General features: G+C 41.0%; 2 protein-coding genes across 2 annotated transcripts; one reads left to right on the top strand and one right to left on the bottom strand.

Annotated features, from left to right (window-relative positions):
• Positions 1–5,757: 5,757 nt before the first annotated feature.
• On the bottom strand, positions 5,758–6,695 carry LOC123613367 (olfactory receptor 8D4-like). Its single transcript, XM_045508070.2, is given in 2 exon segments — positions 5,758–6,497; positions 6,500–6,695. Coding segments are annotated over 2 exon segments (936 nt in total).
• Positions 6,696–11,947: 5,252 nt separating this feature from the next.
• On the top strand, positions 11,948–14,209 carry LOC141575872 (transmembrane protein 225-like). The gene is made up of 4 exons (XM_074357116.1): positions 11,948–12,119; positions 12,688–12,834; positions 13,107–13,241; positions 13,971–14,209. Exons 1-4 carry the CDS (start codon positions 11,948–11,950, stop codon positions 14,207–14,209), a joined length of 693 nt encoding a protein of 230 aa, XP_074213217.1.
• The last annotated feature ends 2,698 nt before the right edge of the window (positions 14,210–16,907 follow it).

The raw sequence follows: 16,907 nt of genomic DNA, 5'->3' as shown, positions 1-16,907 counted from the left end.
CACAGCCCAGGAAATCAGATCTGAATCTGGAGCTGAGGCGCACAGAAGCAAAAGGCAGCTGAGGCTGAATTATCTGCTGGCGGGGCCTGGGGCTGCTCCGTGAATTCTTACTCTGAGACCCCTGCAGCCGCCCTAATTCCCACCCTCCAGGAGCCTAGTTTTCCTCGATTTATTTAATTCTCTGAGCTATGCCAGGTACTACTGCTTGCAAAAAGTCAATCCCATTGATACAAGAAGTAAAATAACATACTCATTAAAACAACATATACACATGAAAAAGTAGTAAATATATAAATGTACATATAAATATGTGATATGTGTGCCAAAGAAATTTTTAAAATTACTATTCCACCTAAGTATTTCACAAAGGAAATCAGAAGATTTAATCTTTAATCAGTTCCTTTCTCTTTGTCTCATTTCTAAGGTTCTATTATACCAAGCAGTTAATTGCTCCCTTACACAGTAAGATCCCTGACTTGGGAGATTAATACCCAAAGGAAGGCCAAGGTTATTTAAAATCTTTGCTGTTTGGGAATTACTGTAGTTGCTAGAATCAGAGGGGAAGTTACTGTGTGGAAGTGAAAGCACACTTAGATGTGTGACATTCTATTTGAAAGTGATTGAAAAAGAGAAGAATTCAGGATATCGACCAGCAGGCTGCAAGCTGATGGGGGTTTAGCAGGAAAGGGCTCCTTCCTTCTGCTGGAGAAGGAAAAGAAAAACAACATTCAACAGCACCAGCCAGTTATGTGCCCTCTTTGCCTTGTAAGTGCCCAAATTTTGTCCTTCACTTAAAAAAAAAAAAGAAGATTTGGCTCTCACTCTCTCCCTCCTGTCAAAATCACCAAAGGGAAAAAAGAAAGAGAGAAAAGAGAGAGGGTCCTAGGCAGTAGGATTCATGGGTTGATCTATAATTTAAAGATCTCACTGCATTGGAAAAGTTAAAACACGTTGAAAAAGGTATCAGAATTTTTCAAAGTATGGAAATTGGAAAGGTGCCCCTACTACATGTACCCCTGTGCCTGGAACTGCCATAAAATTGGGTTATTGCTTAACTTAGATCTGGTTAGACTATTAACAGATTTTGGAAACTGAAATAGAGACTACCAGTTACTCATGTGTCCTGAAATCCGGAGGATATAGGTCCTGTTAAAGTAATTTTCTGTTTATTAAGAGCTATCCAAGACCCTTCTTTTGGCTCGTTTCTCTTTTTCATCTTCATACCTAGGGAGACAATGTGGTAAAGAGTCTGTATCTTTTGTTTGTACGGCTTATGTGATCATAAATGATTTTGGGGGCATTCATGCTACCACATATTCTCAGATGAATGTCAGAAACAAGATTATACTGTATAGCACAGGGAAATATACACAAGATCTTAGGGTAGCTCACAGAGAAAAAAATGTGACAATGAACATATATATGTTCATGTATAACTGAAAAATTGTGCTCTACACTGGAATTTGACACAACATTGTAAAATGATTATAAATCAATAAAAAATGTTTTAAAAAAAGAAAGAAACTTGGATGGGACCTTATTGAGTCTTTATACTTATCTCTAGAATCACAAAGTAGCATTCAAAATTAAAGCAATTTAATGGTGTATATGAAGAATGGAAGATAGGAGAGTGGCCACGGAAGGCTTCTTGGTGCGGCTGTAATGAGGAGCATCTGTAAGTAGAAACTGCACTGCAGACAGAGCCCCACTACGGAGGGAAGCAGGCCCGCCGAGGCAGAGCTGTCAGGAAGCACCACTCTGCAAATATCCGGTCATCTGCTCCTTTTCTGTTTCACTGATTTAAACGTGGCTAATTGACATACATGTGAAATTTAACCACAAATTTCTTTTTACAGACACCCAAAAGTTGATTCCTGCATAAAAACGAGAAATCACACAGTGGTGACTGAATTCATCCTTCTGGGAATCCCCGAGACAGAAGGCCTCGAGCCTGTCCTTGTCTTCCTGTTCTCATGGCTGTACGCATGCACCCTCCTGGGAAACGTGCTCATCCTTACAGCTGTCATCTGCTTTCACCTCCTCTTTTCTTTACCCTTCCCCACCTTCATTGTTGACAAAACTGGAGATTGATAGGTATCTTAACAGAGCAGTGTGGGTTCCCTGGAGCTGCCTCTCATCTGCTATGTTGTTTCTTCCGTATATCCAGTTAATTGTTCCACCACCTCCATAATGTCTTCTACCTTCCTTCTTGCCTACATAGTCTTTGATGGCCCTGATGGGAGCTTGAATCCAGTCTGGTATTGTAAAACTTGAACAGTTTGATAACTTAAAAGCCGTGTGCCATTTTTTAAGAACAAAAGTCTGGGATGGTTGAACATGAATAGAGTTGCAGTTGGCCGTGGTTGTCTTAGGATAATATAACTACGGGAAAGATGGTCTTGAGAGCTTTCTGTTCTGCTATATTTTGGTCAATATAGTTCTCTGAGAAGAACTAAGGTTGTAGCACTTCTCTCCTTTGTGGAGTCTCTGAAGTTCATGATAGTGAAAAAGTGTGGCTTTGTGTCAGCCTTTTCTAGATGATCTGTGGGCCCTCAGGATCCCCTCATGTCCAGGAGGAAAGGTTCTGGACTGTGATGGTCTGTGTATAACAATTTCATTGTAACCTTGCCAATACAAGGCTTCTTGTTTGATCATTTTCCTCATTACCAATTCTGTGGATCCTTACAATCTGCATAAAATTTACACATTTCAAGAATCTAGATTTAGACAAGAAAATGTGGGTAATGGAAAGAGCATGGGAGGTCTTGGAATTGAAGAACCTATGTTTTATTTCTTGTTTGGCCACCAAGAGCTTTGTGATGTTCAGTAAGATCCTTGAGTGACCTGTGTCTTTTTCTCCTCATCTCTAAAATGAGGGTAGTCATAGTGCCTGATTCAAGGTCCTAAGACAGGAGCTACCACAGCAATTTATATGTACTTTGTGTTCAATAAATGTTTAGGAATATAGGGTTGGGGGAAAGGATGAACAGAATAGGATTAATATATGGTGTAGATGGGGAGATCTGTGCTGCTGTCAATAAAATGTCAAGAAGTTCAGTTGCAACTGAGGTTCATTAAAAACATGAATTTATATAGTTATGATAAAGCTATCACATTTAAGATCTCCCGTGAGTACTTTTTTGGCAAATTAGTAATTGGACTTTGATTGACAAAATATACATGTAAACAAATGTAGTAAGCCTCAGACTGTTCAAAATATAGATATGGATAACTATATAATAAAACATACTTACATCACACATCATACTGACTGTAGAAAAGTTGGTATTTTCTTCATTCAAATATGTTAAGAACCTCGAATGTTGGCTATTTCCTTCCTACTGGCTTCCATCCATTATTCTTTAAATTCTTCTATTGCTTCAATTTTGAATTCCATTTAAATCTCTCTCAGTCTGAGACTCTTCCCCGTAAGACACATATTCCCTTTCTCGAAACCACATCAACTGGTTTTTCAGTTTTTGCTGAAATATTTCATCTACTTCATTTAGATGAAAACTTGTCCTTTTATAACCTCTTCCTTTCTGTCCTTTTCCTAGTTCTTTTTCTTATTCCTACAGAATAAGTCTAAATCTTGACTTAACCCTAAGATTAAGTCCAAGTGTTATGTTTTCAATTAATCTTTGATTTTATACATATTCAGGGTCACATTTTTGTCAAAAGAGCAGAATCATGAGCGTGGTGATTCAGGAAATCAGACACAATGTATTAAGAGAAGGTCCTCTTACTTCTAGTTTAGAATCTCTGGCACCAAGACTTAAAGACTTTCTGACCGAAATCTTTCCAAGTCTCAGATCATTTTTTTCCCCTTACTTATAGGGATATAACTTCCAGTCTATTCACTTAATTTCTCTATCTTCTGTGAGTCCAACCGGAAACTTGGATATATTCAAAACCATAGACCGTCAGACTGGAAGAGAAGTAAAGGGCATATTAGACAGTCTGGTACTAAAATATTCTGCACTGTCTCTGTCGTCGGGTGATGCGAAAATCACTATTTCTTGACGCGTCTCATTCTACTTTAATGGTCCTGATTGTGAGAAAAATTCGTATTTGCATTCACTGAACTGTCTCTCTAAACTTTCTTCATTTTGTTTAGTCACTCCTGTTCATTCATCAGTTCATATTGTGATTTGATTTTAGATATATCCACCTATTTACTTTCTACAGGCTATAATATTACCTTATGATTATTAAAGTGATTACAACTGGATGAACTGTGATATTTAATGATTTTTTTTAATTCACCTTTAGAGGTTTGGTTTAGAGTGGCTCTTGGGATTCTGGCATTAAAAAAAGTTTCATTATTATTATTGCCGTCACAGGATGTTGGAACTGAAAAAACTAATCACAGAAAGTTAAGGTCTCCTGGGAGACTCTCTTGGGTGCTTATTTTATTTATTTAAAGAAAAACTTAGAGATCAGATGAAGCCTCAATGAACTAGAAACTTGGAAAACAAATTTTAAAGTGTTCCTAATGTTATGAATAAGCTTTAAGATGCTTTTGCAAATGAGACTATTTACATAGATATATATCTGTGTACATATTAAAAACATTTTATTGAGGTATGATTTTATGATTTGCACACATTTTAAAGTGTATGATTTATTGAGTTTTGACAGATGCATACAGTCATGTAGCCATCATTACTATTACAAGAATGGTTTAAAATGTTTACATTACCTTAAACAACTGCGTGTTCTTTTGCAAGTACATACACCCCCTCCCTATCTCAGCCCCTGACAGCCACTGATATGTTTCCTGTCATAGTAATTTGACTTTTCTATAATATTATAGAATGCAGTCTTACAGCATACAGTTTGATTTTTTTCACTTAATCTGATGCTTTAAAATTAATCCAGTGTTTTAGGCATCAGTAGTTTCTTCTTTTGTACTACTGAGGATCACCTGTTACATAGATTGCATAGATATATGACTGTTTATTTATTCACCAAATAATGGGCACCTGAGGTAATTAAAGGCTTCTAGTTTACAGCCTAGACAAAAATACCAACTCAAAAGAAATAAACAGAAAGTTGTAAAATACTGTGCATATACTAGTTACCAGGAAAAAGCAAGATATTAGGTAAGACTGTAAAAGTATCATCTCCTAATCTAGGAATTCCAAGTCTTAGCCTTTGCTCGCTCACCTGAGACGAAACACTGGGACGGTACTAGCTTAGCCTTTCACTGGATTTTCTTCATCGAATTGAAATTTGATGTAACATTGGCCTTTAATACGCCAATTATTAAGATTAAAATTCTTTAATAGTAATAATTTATATTATTATTTAATAAATCTAAAAACATTTATTATAAAGTTGTTGCAATGATTTCTACAACACTGTTCAATATTTCCCATGCAAATTTCTATTAGAGAAATCTCTTTTGAGTGAAAAATAAGAGGAAAGACTATGTCATACCAAAAGAATTTTGTGTGTTTTTATTTCTGGTATGACTCTACAGGATATCATGACTTTGTTTTCTTTTTGCTTAGATTCTGGAACCTTAGATTCAGGAAAGTTAAAAATTGATGTTCGATCCCAGGAATGATGTTAAACTTTAAGTTTAAAGTATTTGTTATTTATGTAATATGTGTAATATCAAATAAATATATATATTCAGAATTATACATAAATAATTTTACCTCACTTCTAATTATTTTTAAAGACTCAGGGCATACAAACATACACACATATGATTATGAATACATAAAATAAATCTTAAAAATAACATATTCATTTTGAAGATATTTTTCTTCTTAAGAGTTTCATCAGTGCATTTTTCACTTCCTTGTTCCTCAGACTGTAAATCAGGGGATTCAACATGGGAATCACGTTGGTGTAAAACGGTGAGGACACCTTCTCCTGGGCGAGTGAACTGCTGGAAGCAGGTTTGAGATACATGGACATGAGAGACCCATAAAATATGAGGACAGCTGTCAAGTGGGAGCTGCAGGTGCTGAAGGCTTTGGACCGGCCCTCTTTAGAGTGGATGCGGAGGATGCTGGCGAGGATAAAAGTGTATGAAATGATGATTAGCAAGCTGGTGGCCACCATGTTAAATCCTCCAATGACAAAAATCAAAAGCTCATCGATGTAAGTGCTGGAACAGGAGAGTTTAATAAGAGGAACGATGTCACAGAAATAATGCTGAATGATGTTTGATTCACAGAAAGTCAACCTTAATATACAACCTCCATGAATCAGAGCATCAGTAAAACCTACCGAGAAGACAGCAGCCACCAGCAGGGAACACACCTTGGGGGACATGATGACATTGTAGAGCAGGGGGCTGCAGATGGCGACATAGCGATCATAGGCCATTGCTGCCAGCATGTAGCACTCAGAAATGACACAAATACAGAAAAAGAACAGCTGAGTCATGCATCCAGAGTAGGAGATAACTTGATCTCTGCATAAAAACCCTGCCAGCATTTTGGGTGTAATGACAGAGGAGTAGCAGAAATCTAAAAAGACAAACTACTGAGGAAATAGTACATGGGCGTGTGGAGTTGAGAACTCAGCCCAATTATTGAGATTATACCCAGGTTTCCCACCACGGTGACTACATAAATCCCCAAGAAGAGGCAGAAGAGAGGCAGCTGAAGCTCTGGTTGGTCAGTTAATCCTGAAAGAAGAAACTCCGTCACTGTGGATTGATTTCTTAAACCCATTTTCCTCTGAGAAATCTGCGGAGATGAAAAGACAGAGTCAAATTAGACAGGCAGGATCCCAGCTTATCCCCAGTTCCTCTACCCATGAAAACAGGAAGCCTAGGTTATTTTACCCGTTGGCACTGGATCTGTGTTTCCATTGATATGCAGACTTTGACTCACCAAAAAGTCAGGTCTCAGATGAAACAGAGAAAGTAATCATCTGTCTACCTATAGATTTTAGGAACCCTAAATTAATGTTCACACCCTCCCTAGTGTCTCAAATTCTTTCAGCAAAGTATAAAACATTTGACTCCAGAATTAAAAATAAGTCTAATGCTAAAGAACATTGGAGAGTTTTTCTAAAGCAAATTAGTTGAAGAGGAGCAGGAGGAAGAGGCTGTGGGCTGAGGAAGCACTTTTGCTAATGACACAGTTGCCTAGGGCTGACCCTGCCCACGGGATTTCCTACAGAGAAGGTATCTATTGTTAAAATCAATTACGATTTCCACATTAAGGTTTACCAGGGTGTTCCTCAGAATATTAATTCCAGCAATGTGTTAATATGTGTACGTGAAATAAGTATCTTAGGGTGATACTGATTTCAGACATGCAGCGTTACACAAAGTTAAACAGGTTTCTTAACTGAAGGCTATTTCAGATACTCCTGGACCGTATATAACAAACAATATTTTCCAAACTAATTTGGTGATAGACTCTCTCTCCCACTTTAAAACAGACAAACATATTGTAGCTCTAGTGTGACTCAGAACGTTTCAGGAAATTGTATTTTCTTTCTTTTTTTTTCAGTTTTTTAAAAAAATTGAAGTACAGCCAGTTACAATGTATCTGTTTCTGGTGTACAGCACAATGTCCCAGTCAAGCATATACATACATATATTTGTTTCCATAAATTTTTTTTCAGGAAATTGAACTTTAATTTGCGTTGTTCTGTTATAATCGAATCGTGAACTGACTTCCAGGTGGGAAGCTTATTCTTCTAACACTTCAGTAAAACTGGACGATGATAGAATGGCAGTGATCTCAAAACTCTATCTCTGGTCATCCTCTGAGCCAAGCCTGCTTCTCTCACCAAGGCCACTGAGCACGACTTAATACACTACTGCCAGTGCTGCCGCTTGGGCTGTGCAAACCACTGGGTTCTGTGTGTTTCCACCGGAGGCTCCCATGCAGTGCTTCCTGTCTCCACCCACACTTCTCCCAGGGAGGGGCAAAGGGGACACATACCTTGGAATTGCCTGTTCTGGGGTCCACCAAGGCTTTATCTCTGAAAAATCATACCATTTTTCTTTTGCTGTTGGGCTGCACACAGAGCCATCCATATATTCTTATGTTTACCCAGAGATTATGCAGGGCGCTGCTCAGACATCTGGTTTAGCATTTTCTCAACCTGCCAGCAAAGGATCTACTTTTCTCTCTGGCTCTTCAAGAAACTCTTCGTATCTTCTTACTTGCAATCTATTAAAGCTGTATTAGAACAGGGCACAATTCCTTTGGCCACTTGCATTCCCAAGGTTGCAGGAGCCTTTTCCGGATTTCCCAAATCAGTTTAAAACAAAGAAGCTTCCTAACACTGAACAGCTGTTCTCTGAGCAGGTTTCCAAATTCTACAGAACACGTGACATATGCATCTGCGCTCCTTCTCCTGTCCTGAGGGATGGAGATAGTGCAAATGAGGGACTGTCCATTTACCCTTAGCCTGTTGCTAAAATACCCTTGAGTCCTCCTTTGCCTTCATCTCTTGTACAGGTCTAGTCTAGTCACAGAGACTACACAGAAAAACGTGAAAGGAAGGTTCAGGAAGATGCATGTACTATTTTTTGCCTTTAATGTCTTTTCATGCATGCCTTCAAACTGTCCTGAGTATCGCAAACTCACTAACCACTCCTCACGTGTCTAACTCTCCCACATTTCTCCTGATTCCTGCTGGGCTCTCTGTCGCAGTAAAATGCCTTCCATCCTGCCCACGTCCTTGTTCTGTTCCAGTGCCCTCCCTGCCCTGTCTTCCCTCTGCTCAAGCCAGCTAGGTTTCTCTGTGCTGTCTTTCCCACTTCCCAAATATCCCTGTGTCCTTGTGACTCAATGTGCAGCGTCACTAACATCATTTCGGGATTTGTTAAAATCCATGATCTCAGGTCCTAAGCTACAGGAATTGAATCAGGATCCCCATCTTCGCAAAATCCCCACATGATGTGTATGCACATTGAAGTCTGAGAGGCCCTATTTTAGGCTATTCTCTCCTAAAGCTGAAACCATCTTTCTTTGTTCTTGTTCTCTCCTCTGAACCTCTCTCTGCTTCTCTGTGCCAGAAAGCATTTCACGATCATGTAAAGCGCATCCTTAAAACCATCTTCTCAGGAAGAACCGCCTTGGATGAAGGATAGAACCATACCAGACTTGCCCATGAAATCCCAGCCCAGGGAGACAGAGGCACAGAAGATTTTCTTGTTCTTGAAATTACTGTTTGGATCACAGAGGTACCTAATCAAGCTGATAAGTGACATAGACACTGATTTAGGTGAATAATTATTCCGTTTTCCTTTTTGGTCTCCAGAGTTCCTGGTGTTTAGGAAAAGTTTTAATTGCCCCAGATGGGACTATGTTCAGTTATTTACCAGTCAATGTTAATGATTGTGAATGCTACAATATTATAGTTCCCACTTTCCAAGATACATTCAGGTGGGAAATGTTTGTAGAGGTGTACACAGTCCCAAATGAATTCTAGTTTTTAAAATTATCTCTGGACCTTTAGTGGTTAGTTATCTACCCTAAGACTGACATGATTCCTGATTTATGTTGTAATCTGTTTTGTGGACCCTACTGGTATTTTTCTTTCTCTTTCTGCCTTACTTAGAATGACGATCTCTAGGTCCATCCATGTTGCTGCAAATAGCATTATTTTATTCTTTTTTATGGCCGAGTAGTATTCCATTGTATAAATATACCACAGCTTCATTATCCAGTCCTCTGTCAACGGACATTTAGGTTGTTTCCATGTCTTCGCTATTGCATATAGTTTTAGCCTCTTTTAAATTCCTCAGCAACATTTTTATTTCTCTACCTTACGCTGACCTTTCACTCCTTCTTTGCTCTTTCTCATAAATGGTGCTGTTCTCTAGAATTTCCTTCTCTACCTCTTGTCACATTCCATGTGATGTCCCCACATGGTGATATGTACCTCTTTGCTTCAACTGCCATCCCTAGGCTGATAACCTCCAATCTGTTATCAAGATCCAGAACTACATTCTGTCTATTGTATGCCCTGCAGGCACCTTAAACTTAACCAAAACCATGTTGCTCCCATGTTCTACATCTTACTTAATGGCATCATTGATTACTGTTCTCCCTAGCTGTTCGTAAGATTTCTTTGACGTGGATCTCACTAATCTCACCCTATCAGTTTCTCTAATCTGGCAATATCTTTATATCTTTAATGCCATTGTCTATTAAAATTTTAAAGGAGGCATAAATCTTTCAGCCCAGGAATCCCTCTCTTAAGGATATATTGCATAGAAATAAAATCATCACTATATAAGGGCATAATCATATCAGTTGTCATGGTGTGCTGCTTGTCACCCTCCCGGTCCTTCCACTATACTAGGCCCCAGGGGTCAAGAGTCAACCTGAAAGATGATTCCTCAGCAGATGGCAGCCCCAACAGCAAGCTGGCTCTGATATAGGAGTGGTGAAGTGTGGGAGCTCATTCCCACAGCGACCAGAAGTATTGACTACTGAGGCTTGCGGGTCCTGGCAGATAGTGTACAGGTGCCCTCGAGACAGAAGGGAAGCCAGCATTTCACGGCAGACTGAGGTCTCCTGCTCCATTCAGGATGACTCTGGCCCCCGGATCTGGGTTCCTGGTAGGGCTGGCTATTGTTTCTTCTGTTGCAACCACAACTCAGTTCGATTTCTGCTCAAACCTGCTTCCTTCAAACACTGGCAGCTGTGTTTCTTGGATGCACTCCCCAATCTACTCCCCACATACAGATCTCTGCCTCGGAATCTCTTTCCCAGGGAATCCAAGTTAATACTATGGTAATTGCTTATGTATTATTTATGTGCCAGGAGCTCTTTTAAGCGCCTTACGTCTCTAAACTCATTTAACCTTTACAAAATCGTTAACTAGTAGGATGCGTTTTTACCTCTACGATCACAAACATGGTAGAGCCAGAATTTAAAGCCAGGCTTCTGAGTCCATTTTCTTAATTACAAAATCTCCCTGACATAGTATAGATATAAAATTAAATGTACTGAGCATCATTTTAAATAATTAAATAGATAAATAAAATATAACAAGATGTGTAAAGATGTCTGGAAGACAGACAGCATAGTGTGTTTGAGGCCATGAAAGAAATCCAGTCTGACCCGTGGAAAGCGGCCTGCAGTGAGGTCAAGGACATAGGCAGAGGGAGGCTTTTGGAGGTGACTGTCATCTTAGGCCAGTAAAAGTGGTGTTTTTTTTTTTAATTTTAGTACAAATCCTCTGACTCTGAGCTTAGTGCACAGCATGGTTGCTTATTCAAGGAAACTGAAAATGTTTTCTCTGCTGTTACAAAGGCAATTCTGACAAGAAATAATTGTGCCTTATAAATGATATTGGACTGCAATGGTCCAGTGTATCAGGCCAGTTCTTTTGGTTTCAAAGCACTGGTCTATTTCCTAGATGCCTGCCTAGTTAGTTAAACTCTAAGTTTAAATAGTTAAACTTACTTAGCTTCTCCAAAACATCCCAGATTTTAAGCGGTCATTTTCTTTTGTGATGATAGCTAGCTGAGTTCTCATGTCAGTGAGCTTGAATTCCTTCTGCATTTCACTGATCCTTATCTAACGTCCATTAATCCTGGAACATAAAATTCTAACTTCTTTAGTCATGCGTGTCTAACTTCTTTTAAGGCCCCTGGTTATTCCTGTATCTAATAGCTCTCTCTGTATGTGGTGTCATATCTCCCTGTATATCTGATAGCTCTCGCAGATCTCTGGGCCCCTTGGTGCTTCCACTGCACTAAGTCTCAGGGTCAAGGGTCAAACGGTAGATGATTCCATGGCAGTTGGCAGCCTCGACAGCAGCCAGCCCAGGTAGAGGGGTGGAAAGTGGGACTGATCTTCTCTGTGCGCTACTTAAGCTTCTCACTGCCAACCCCTCCGCAATCACTGAAAGTCGAGATTTTGCCCGACTTCCTGTGATTAATCACATCAAAAGAGAAGAGGCATGTGAGAGATTTGTGGTGGTCAGCTTGAAATCCCCAGTCACAATGGCGCACATCAGAAATGTCCAGGCCACCAACATGTTATTCTCCTCGTGGGCCTTGGTCTTCTTGGTGACAGGAATCATCTTAGAACAGTGGGTTGAACTGAAGTTGGGGCCAGAAAAGCCTAGCCTACCCCACAGCCCATGGATATGTTGCACTACTGATTGGCCAGAAGGTCAGAGCTATACTATGGAAAAGAGGTGGGCGGAGGGGAAGAGTTCGTCCTTCCTTGACTTCCATTCATCTCACCGTTATTTGCTAGTGCAAATAACTTCTGGTCGCAGGGAGCCCTCTTGCATAATCACCACGGTCAAGGTCGATGCCAAAGCTCACCATTTGCATCTTTTGGAGAAAAGTTTAGCGTCTCACATTCTTAGTTGCTGGACCTCTGAGAATCCTTGGCAGTAGCAGCAGGGTGGCCAGCACGTCTAGCACGTGAGGGTATGAATGAAAGGTGACTGGCAGTGGGGAAAACAGGTTATATTGCCACTGAGCTGGAGTACCTAGCAAGAAATCAATTCTGAGAAAAGAGAAGAGAAAGACGCTTACAGAGACATCAGGAGAGAGAACAGTTTCATTTTGGTTCTCTCTCCCATTTAGCTTCAAATCTCTAAGCCTTAATTATTTCATCAAATCTCCCACCTCATTCCCATTTTTACCTAGGGATTTGTGGGCCCCAGGGGGGCAATGAACCCAGAAGAAATATCTGTCCTTCTCTCAATATAACTTCTGCTTTCCAACAGGTGGCCTGAAGGTGGTCAGGGACATGATGCTTTTGGTCTTCAGCCTTTCCTTGCTTCATAACCTGCTCCTGGGTTTGGAATTCACCTATATGATTCCTCAAACTAAACATATCCTCTTCATGACTGCCTCCCTCAGTTTCTTCACAGGTAACTTCCCTGTCTTCCCTAACACAGACTTGGAGGCATGCTTGGTTTGTGGGTCCAGGCTGTTGTCTCTGACTAACTCAGCCTTCCTAGTTCTTTGGCTTCGATATGCAGCTTCTGAGTCGGATCTACCACTGAAGTGGGATTGGCCTTTGGGTAAGGTGCAGTTGTGCAGGGTCGGGGTTTGGAAGTCAGGCATACCTTGGGCTAAGACTTGAGCAGAAGAGCCAGAGTTCCTTAGAAGAGATTTTTCTTACATTTTATCTGGACATCAGGTGCCCTTCTGCTCTCTGCACTGGTACTGTATCAACACCACCTAAGGCAAGCTGAATCTGTGTATCACTATAGTTACAGAGTCACCTGGAACTTCTTCATTGCCTACTCAACTATTTTCTTCTTTATTGCCTCTGGTGAGTGTCTTCAGGGCCCCTGATGGGTGATGAAAACCAATCCATGCCTAATAGAGGGGAGAGTGAAAGGATGGGAAAGGGAACAGGGGGAAAGTTGCCAACCCTTGCATTTTAAAGGGCTAACGTTTGGTGGAGTCACATTCCAAAAACACTTCCTACAAGGATAGCATTGGATATGAGGGCTGAGTGAGATGTTCAACATGCTTGCCTCAGAGGGAGCTCCTCATTTCCTCCTTTTCTACTTTCTTTCACACCCTCCCCACTTCTGGGCAGGGATGACCGTTAACATCCTGATGAAGGAGAGTGGCTGAAAGGAAATGTTCACTTGGAGAGGGCAGTGACCCAGAGGGTGCAGTGTTCTCGTCAGTGCAGCCCGAGGTCAGAGAGGAGCAATACCTAGAGCTCAGTGACCGCCTGCCGACACCGGAGGCGCTCCTTTTCTAAGAAGTCTTTAAAATTTCATTTGGAATTGTAGTTCCTAGCTCAGAAGCATGTCCTCTTTCAAAAAAAAAAAAAACCTCAATTTTGTTGAGTTGAGCAGCATTTGAGCTATTCTGCATACAGTCCAGTCTCTTCTGCCAAAGCCTCCCCCTTCTGAATGGCTTGGGGGCAGATCTGAGGGAACCACTGGGCTTTGGATCAGGGTCTCTCTGCCGATACAAAAGGGAAATGTTTCTGTGACTTTTCATTGTTCCTTTATGACCCTCCCTTTGCTTCTCTTTCCCCCAGGATTCCTCTCTTTCCTACAGCACAAGCAGTCCATGAATAGCTCTGCCAGCCTCACCATCATCCCTGAATCTGCCCAGGAAGATCAGGTTATGGAGCAGTCTGGGGCTTCCGTCAAAGATCTTGTGTTACCAGCGGACGCTGCAGTGCCTCGCAGTATTGTCCATGTGCACGCCACACAGGCCAAAGACTCTCCAAGCAGAACGCAAGTCCAAGGCCGTCGTGTAACCTGGGCTCTGTGATCTGACGACTTATCTTTCAGGTGTACATTCGTCTTAATGGAAGCAGCATGTGGGTATGTGCTGTGTGTATATCCAACCATATTGTCTATGTTTGGCATTATGCAAATGACTGTGACTGGATCAGGGTCTATAAGAAGATCCAGAAGCTTAAAAATTTTTTTTTTTATCCTGGTGAGCTTCTAATTTATTCTCATCATTTAAAAACATGTTATTAATATAATAAATATTACCATACACCTAATACTTGCTGTATTGTTAACTCTATACATCACAAAGATTTAGAATACTATATACTTTTTTTTTTGACAACTCTCAAAGTACTTTTTATGGGGACCAAATCAAAATAACTCTGTATGAAAGGCTCCAGGGAACTCTGTGCAGGCAGAATTATATACAAACATAATCGTGTCACTCAAAAGATTAAATTAATACTTTGGAACAATCTGCAGTGTATAGACCTAGACCATGATTCCCCAGTGCCTCTTTTTTTTAGGAACATACATATATTCATTTTCATATTCTTTTTCACCATAGGTTACTATAATATATTAAATATAGTTCCCTGTGCTATACAGTATGAACTTGTTGTTTATATATTTTATATATGTATCAATTTGTATCTGAAAATCTCGAACTCCCAACTTATCCCTTCCTAGCCCGTTTCCCACCATGATAACCATAAGTTTGTTTTCTATGTCTGTGAGTCTGTTTCTGTTTTGTAAATAAGTTCATTTGCTTCTTTTTCATAAAGTTCCCCATGTAAGTGATATATGGTATTCTTTCTCTTTCTGGTTTACTTCACTTAGAATGATGATCTCCAGGTCCATCCATGTTGCTGCAAATGACATTATTTTATTCTTTTTTTATGGCAGAGTAGTATTCCGTTGTATAAATACACTGTCTTAGAGCTGGCATTGAAACAAAATATTTTGACTCATGATTCAGTGCTCTTTCTGCCACTTCTGTGTTAATAGCTTCCTTCTTTAAAAAGGGGCAATTGAGATTTGACACTTACATCAGATTAAAAAAATTATATTCTAGACCTGTGCTGCCCAGTACTGTAACCACTAGCTACGTTGTAGCCACTGAGCATTTTGAAATGTGACTAGTTTGATTTGAGATGCACTGTAAGTATAATATGCCTTGTGAACTTCAAAGATTTGAATGACAAAAAAAATCATGTAAAGTAACTCAATAGCTTTTATGCTATTACATGTTTAAAAGATAATATTTTTTGGATATACTGTTACTGAGTCCATCCCCAATAAGGGTCCTGCCTGGTGTCACTCACACCAATAGAACGAGACTGAGTTCAATTTAGAAGCAAAGGAAAGCCTTATCCTTTGATGAGAGAGTGGAGAGGTGTGAGCTCTCGCTCTAGAGCCCAAGGTCTCGCGAGAAGGCTGTGGGTGGGGCGGCTTTATAGGGATCTCCCAGCGGGGAGGGGCGGGGCTCTCGCGAGGCTGCGCAGGCTTGTTGCTGTGGGCTCCCTGGGCAGCATCTCTGCACACGGCCAGCCGCCGCCGCCATCTTGGGTTGAGTTCGGCAGGCTGTGCTTCTAGAAGCAGTCTCTGAGCTGAGCTGTCGGGACAGCTGTTTCCGAGAAACGCAGGTCTGAAGTACTGAGGACGAGGCCTCCCCGTGCGACCTCCTCTGAGCAAGCAGAAAAGGTAGGACTTGGTTTTTTATTATGCAGATTCTGTTTTTATTTCCCAGAAATTGTAAATGGGCTTTGTTGGTGACAGATGCCTCCTGTGCCTCTTGTTCTGCTCCTCATTCTTGCGGGGCACTGAGGAGTGCCGGTCTGTCTTCTGGAACTACTTCCTGCTGATGCCGGGCGTCTTCGTAACCCCGAGCTGGGGAGCAGAACTTCTCCCAGCTGCCTTTAGTTGTGTTTGGTTGTCAGCAGGCCTCAGCCCTAGCTGTTTGTATCCCTGAGTAACCATCATTGTCTAACCTTTTGGAGACAAAGGACATGAGACAATTTAGGATGCCTGGCCCAAATATTGGCAAGAGAATAATGATCACCTGTCAAATTTTTCCTAAAAATGAAGGTGTCTTGGTCTTTGGCCTGTGGGCAAAATTGTGCCCTGATGTCTAGGCTCACTGCTGGCCCTGCTTTGGGTGTTTTTTGGAGAGCGGCTTCAGGTCAGAGAGGGGGTCATACAAGTAGTCAAAAGGGGCCGTCACTCAGGTTGTCTCTCTGGAGTTTGAGGCTTGGGGCTTCTTCCCTCCAGTGTGACGCCCCCATGGATAGAACATCTGCAGCTTCAGGGCAGATGAGTGTTTGGGATTACAGAGTGGGGTCCATCCCATGTAGGAGTGAACTAGTCTTGTGGGCGGCTGGTTTTCCAGGGTTTTAGATGTACCCAGTTTACCAGCCAGAAGTGGGGGAGGGCCAGATGAATGTTGGCGGGCAGCACCTGGTCACCTATTCTGTGAAAGCGTTCATGATTTATTCCACCTGGAGGGCAGACTTGAGTTGTTCCATTTCAAGGGAGTTAAGGTAACTCTTTGATTTGGGGAATGGGTCTACATTCATACATACAAATACCCTTCACTTTAACCTATCCATTGGGGCTAACGCCATGCTGAGCAGGGCAATTGGAAGCAGCTTAATCCAATTTTCTTGAGTTTCCTGACACAGCTTGAGTTTCAAGGTCTGATTGGGTCTCTCTACTTTCCTTGCTGATTGGAG

Source organism: Camelus bactrianus, chromosome 33, assembly GCF_048773025.1.
Source record: "Camelus bactrianus isolate YW-2024 breed Bactrian camel chromosome 33, ASM4877302v1, whole genome shotgun sequence".
NCBI classification, from domain to species: Eukaryota; Metazoa; Chordata; class Mammalia; order Artiodactyla; family Camelidae; genus Camelus; species Camelus bactrianus.
This window is presented reverse-complemented; position numbering and strand designations above follow the sequence as displayed.

What these genes read in the sequence shown, in the direction of transcription:
- LOC141575872 (XM_074357116.1), top strand. Translation starts at nt 11,948, where the DNA reads ATGGCGCACATCAGAAATGTCCAGGCCACCAACATGTTATTCTCCTCG. An exon ending in CACTACTGATTGGCCAGAAG is followed by an intron (nt 12,120 to 12,687) that starts GTCAGAGCTATA and finishes GCTTTCCAACAG; the next exon opens with GTGGCCTGAAGGTGGTCAGG. An exon ending in TTTCTTCTTTATTGCCTCTG is followed by an intron (nt 13,242 to 13,970) that starts GTGAGTGTCTTC and finishes TCTTTCCCCCAG; the next exon opens with GATTCCTCTCTTTCCTACAG.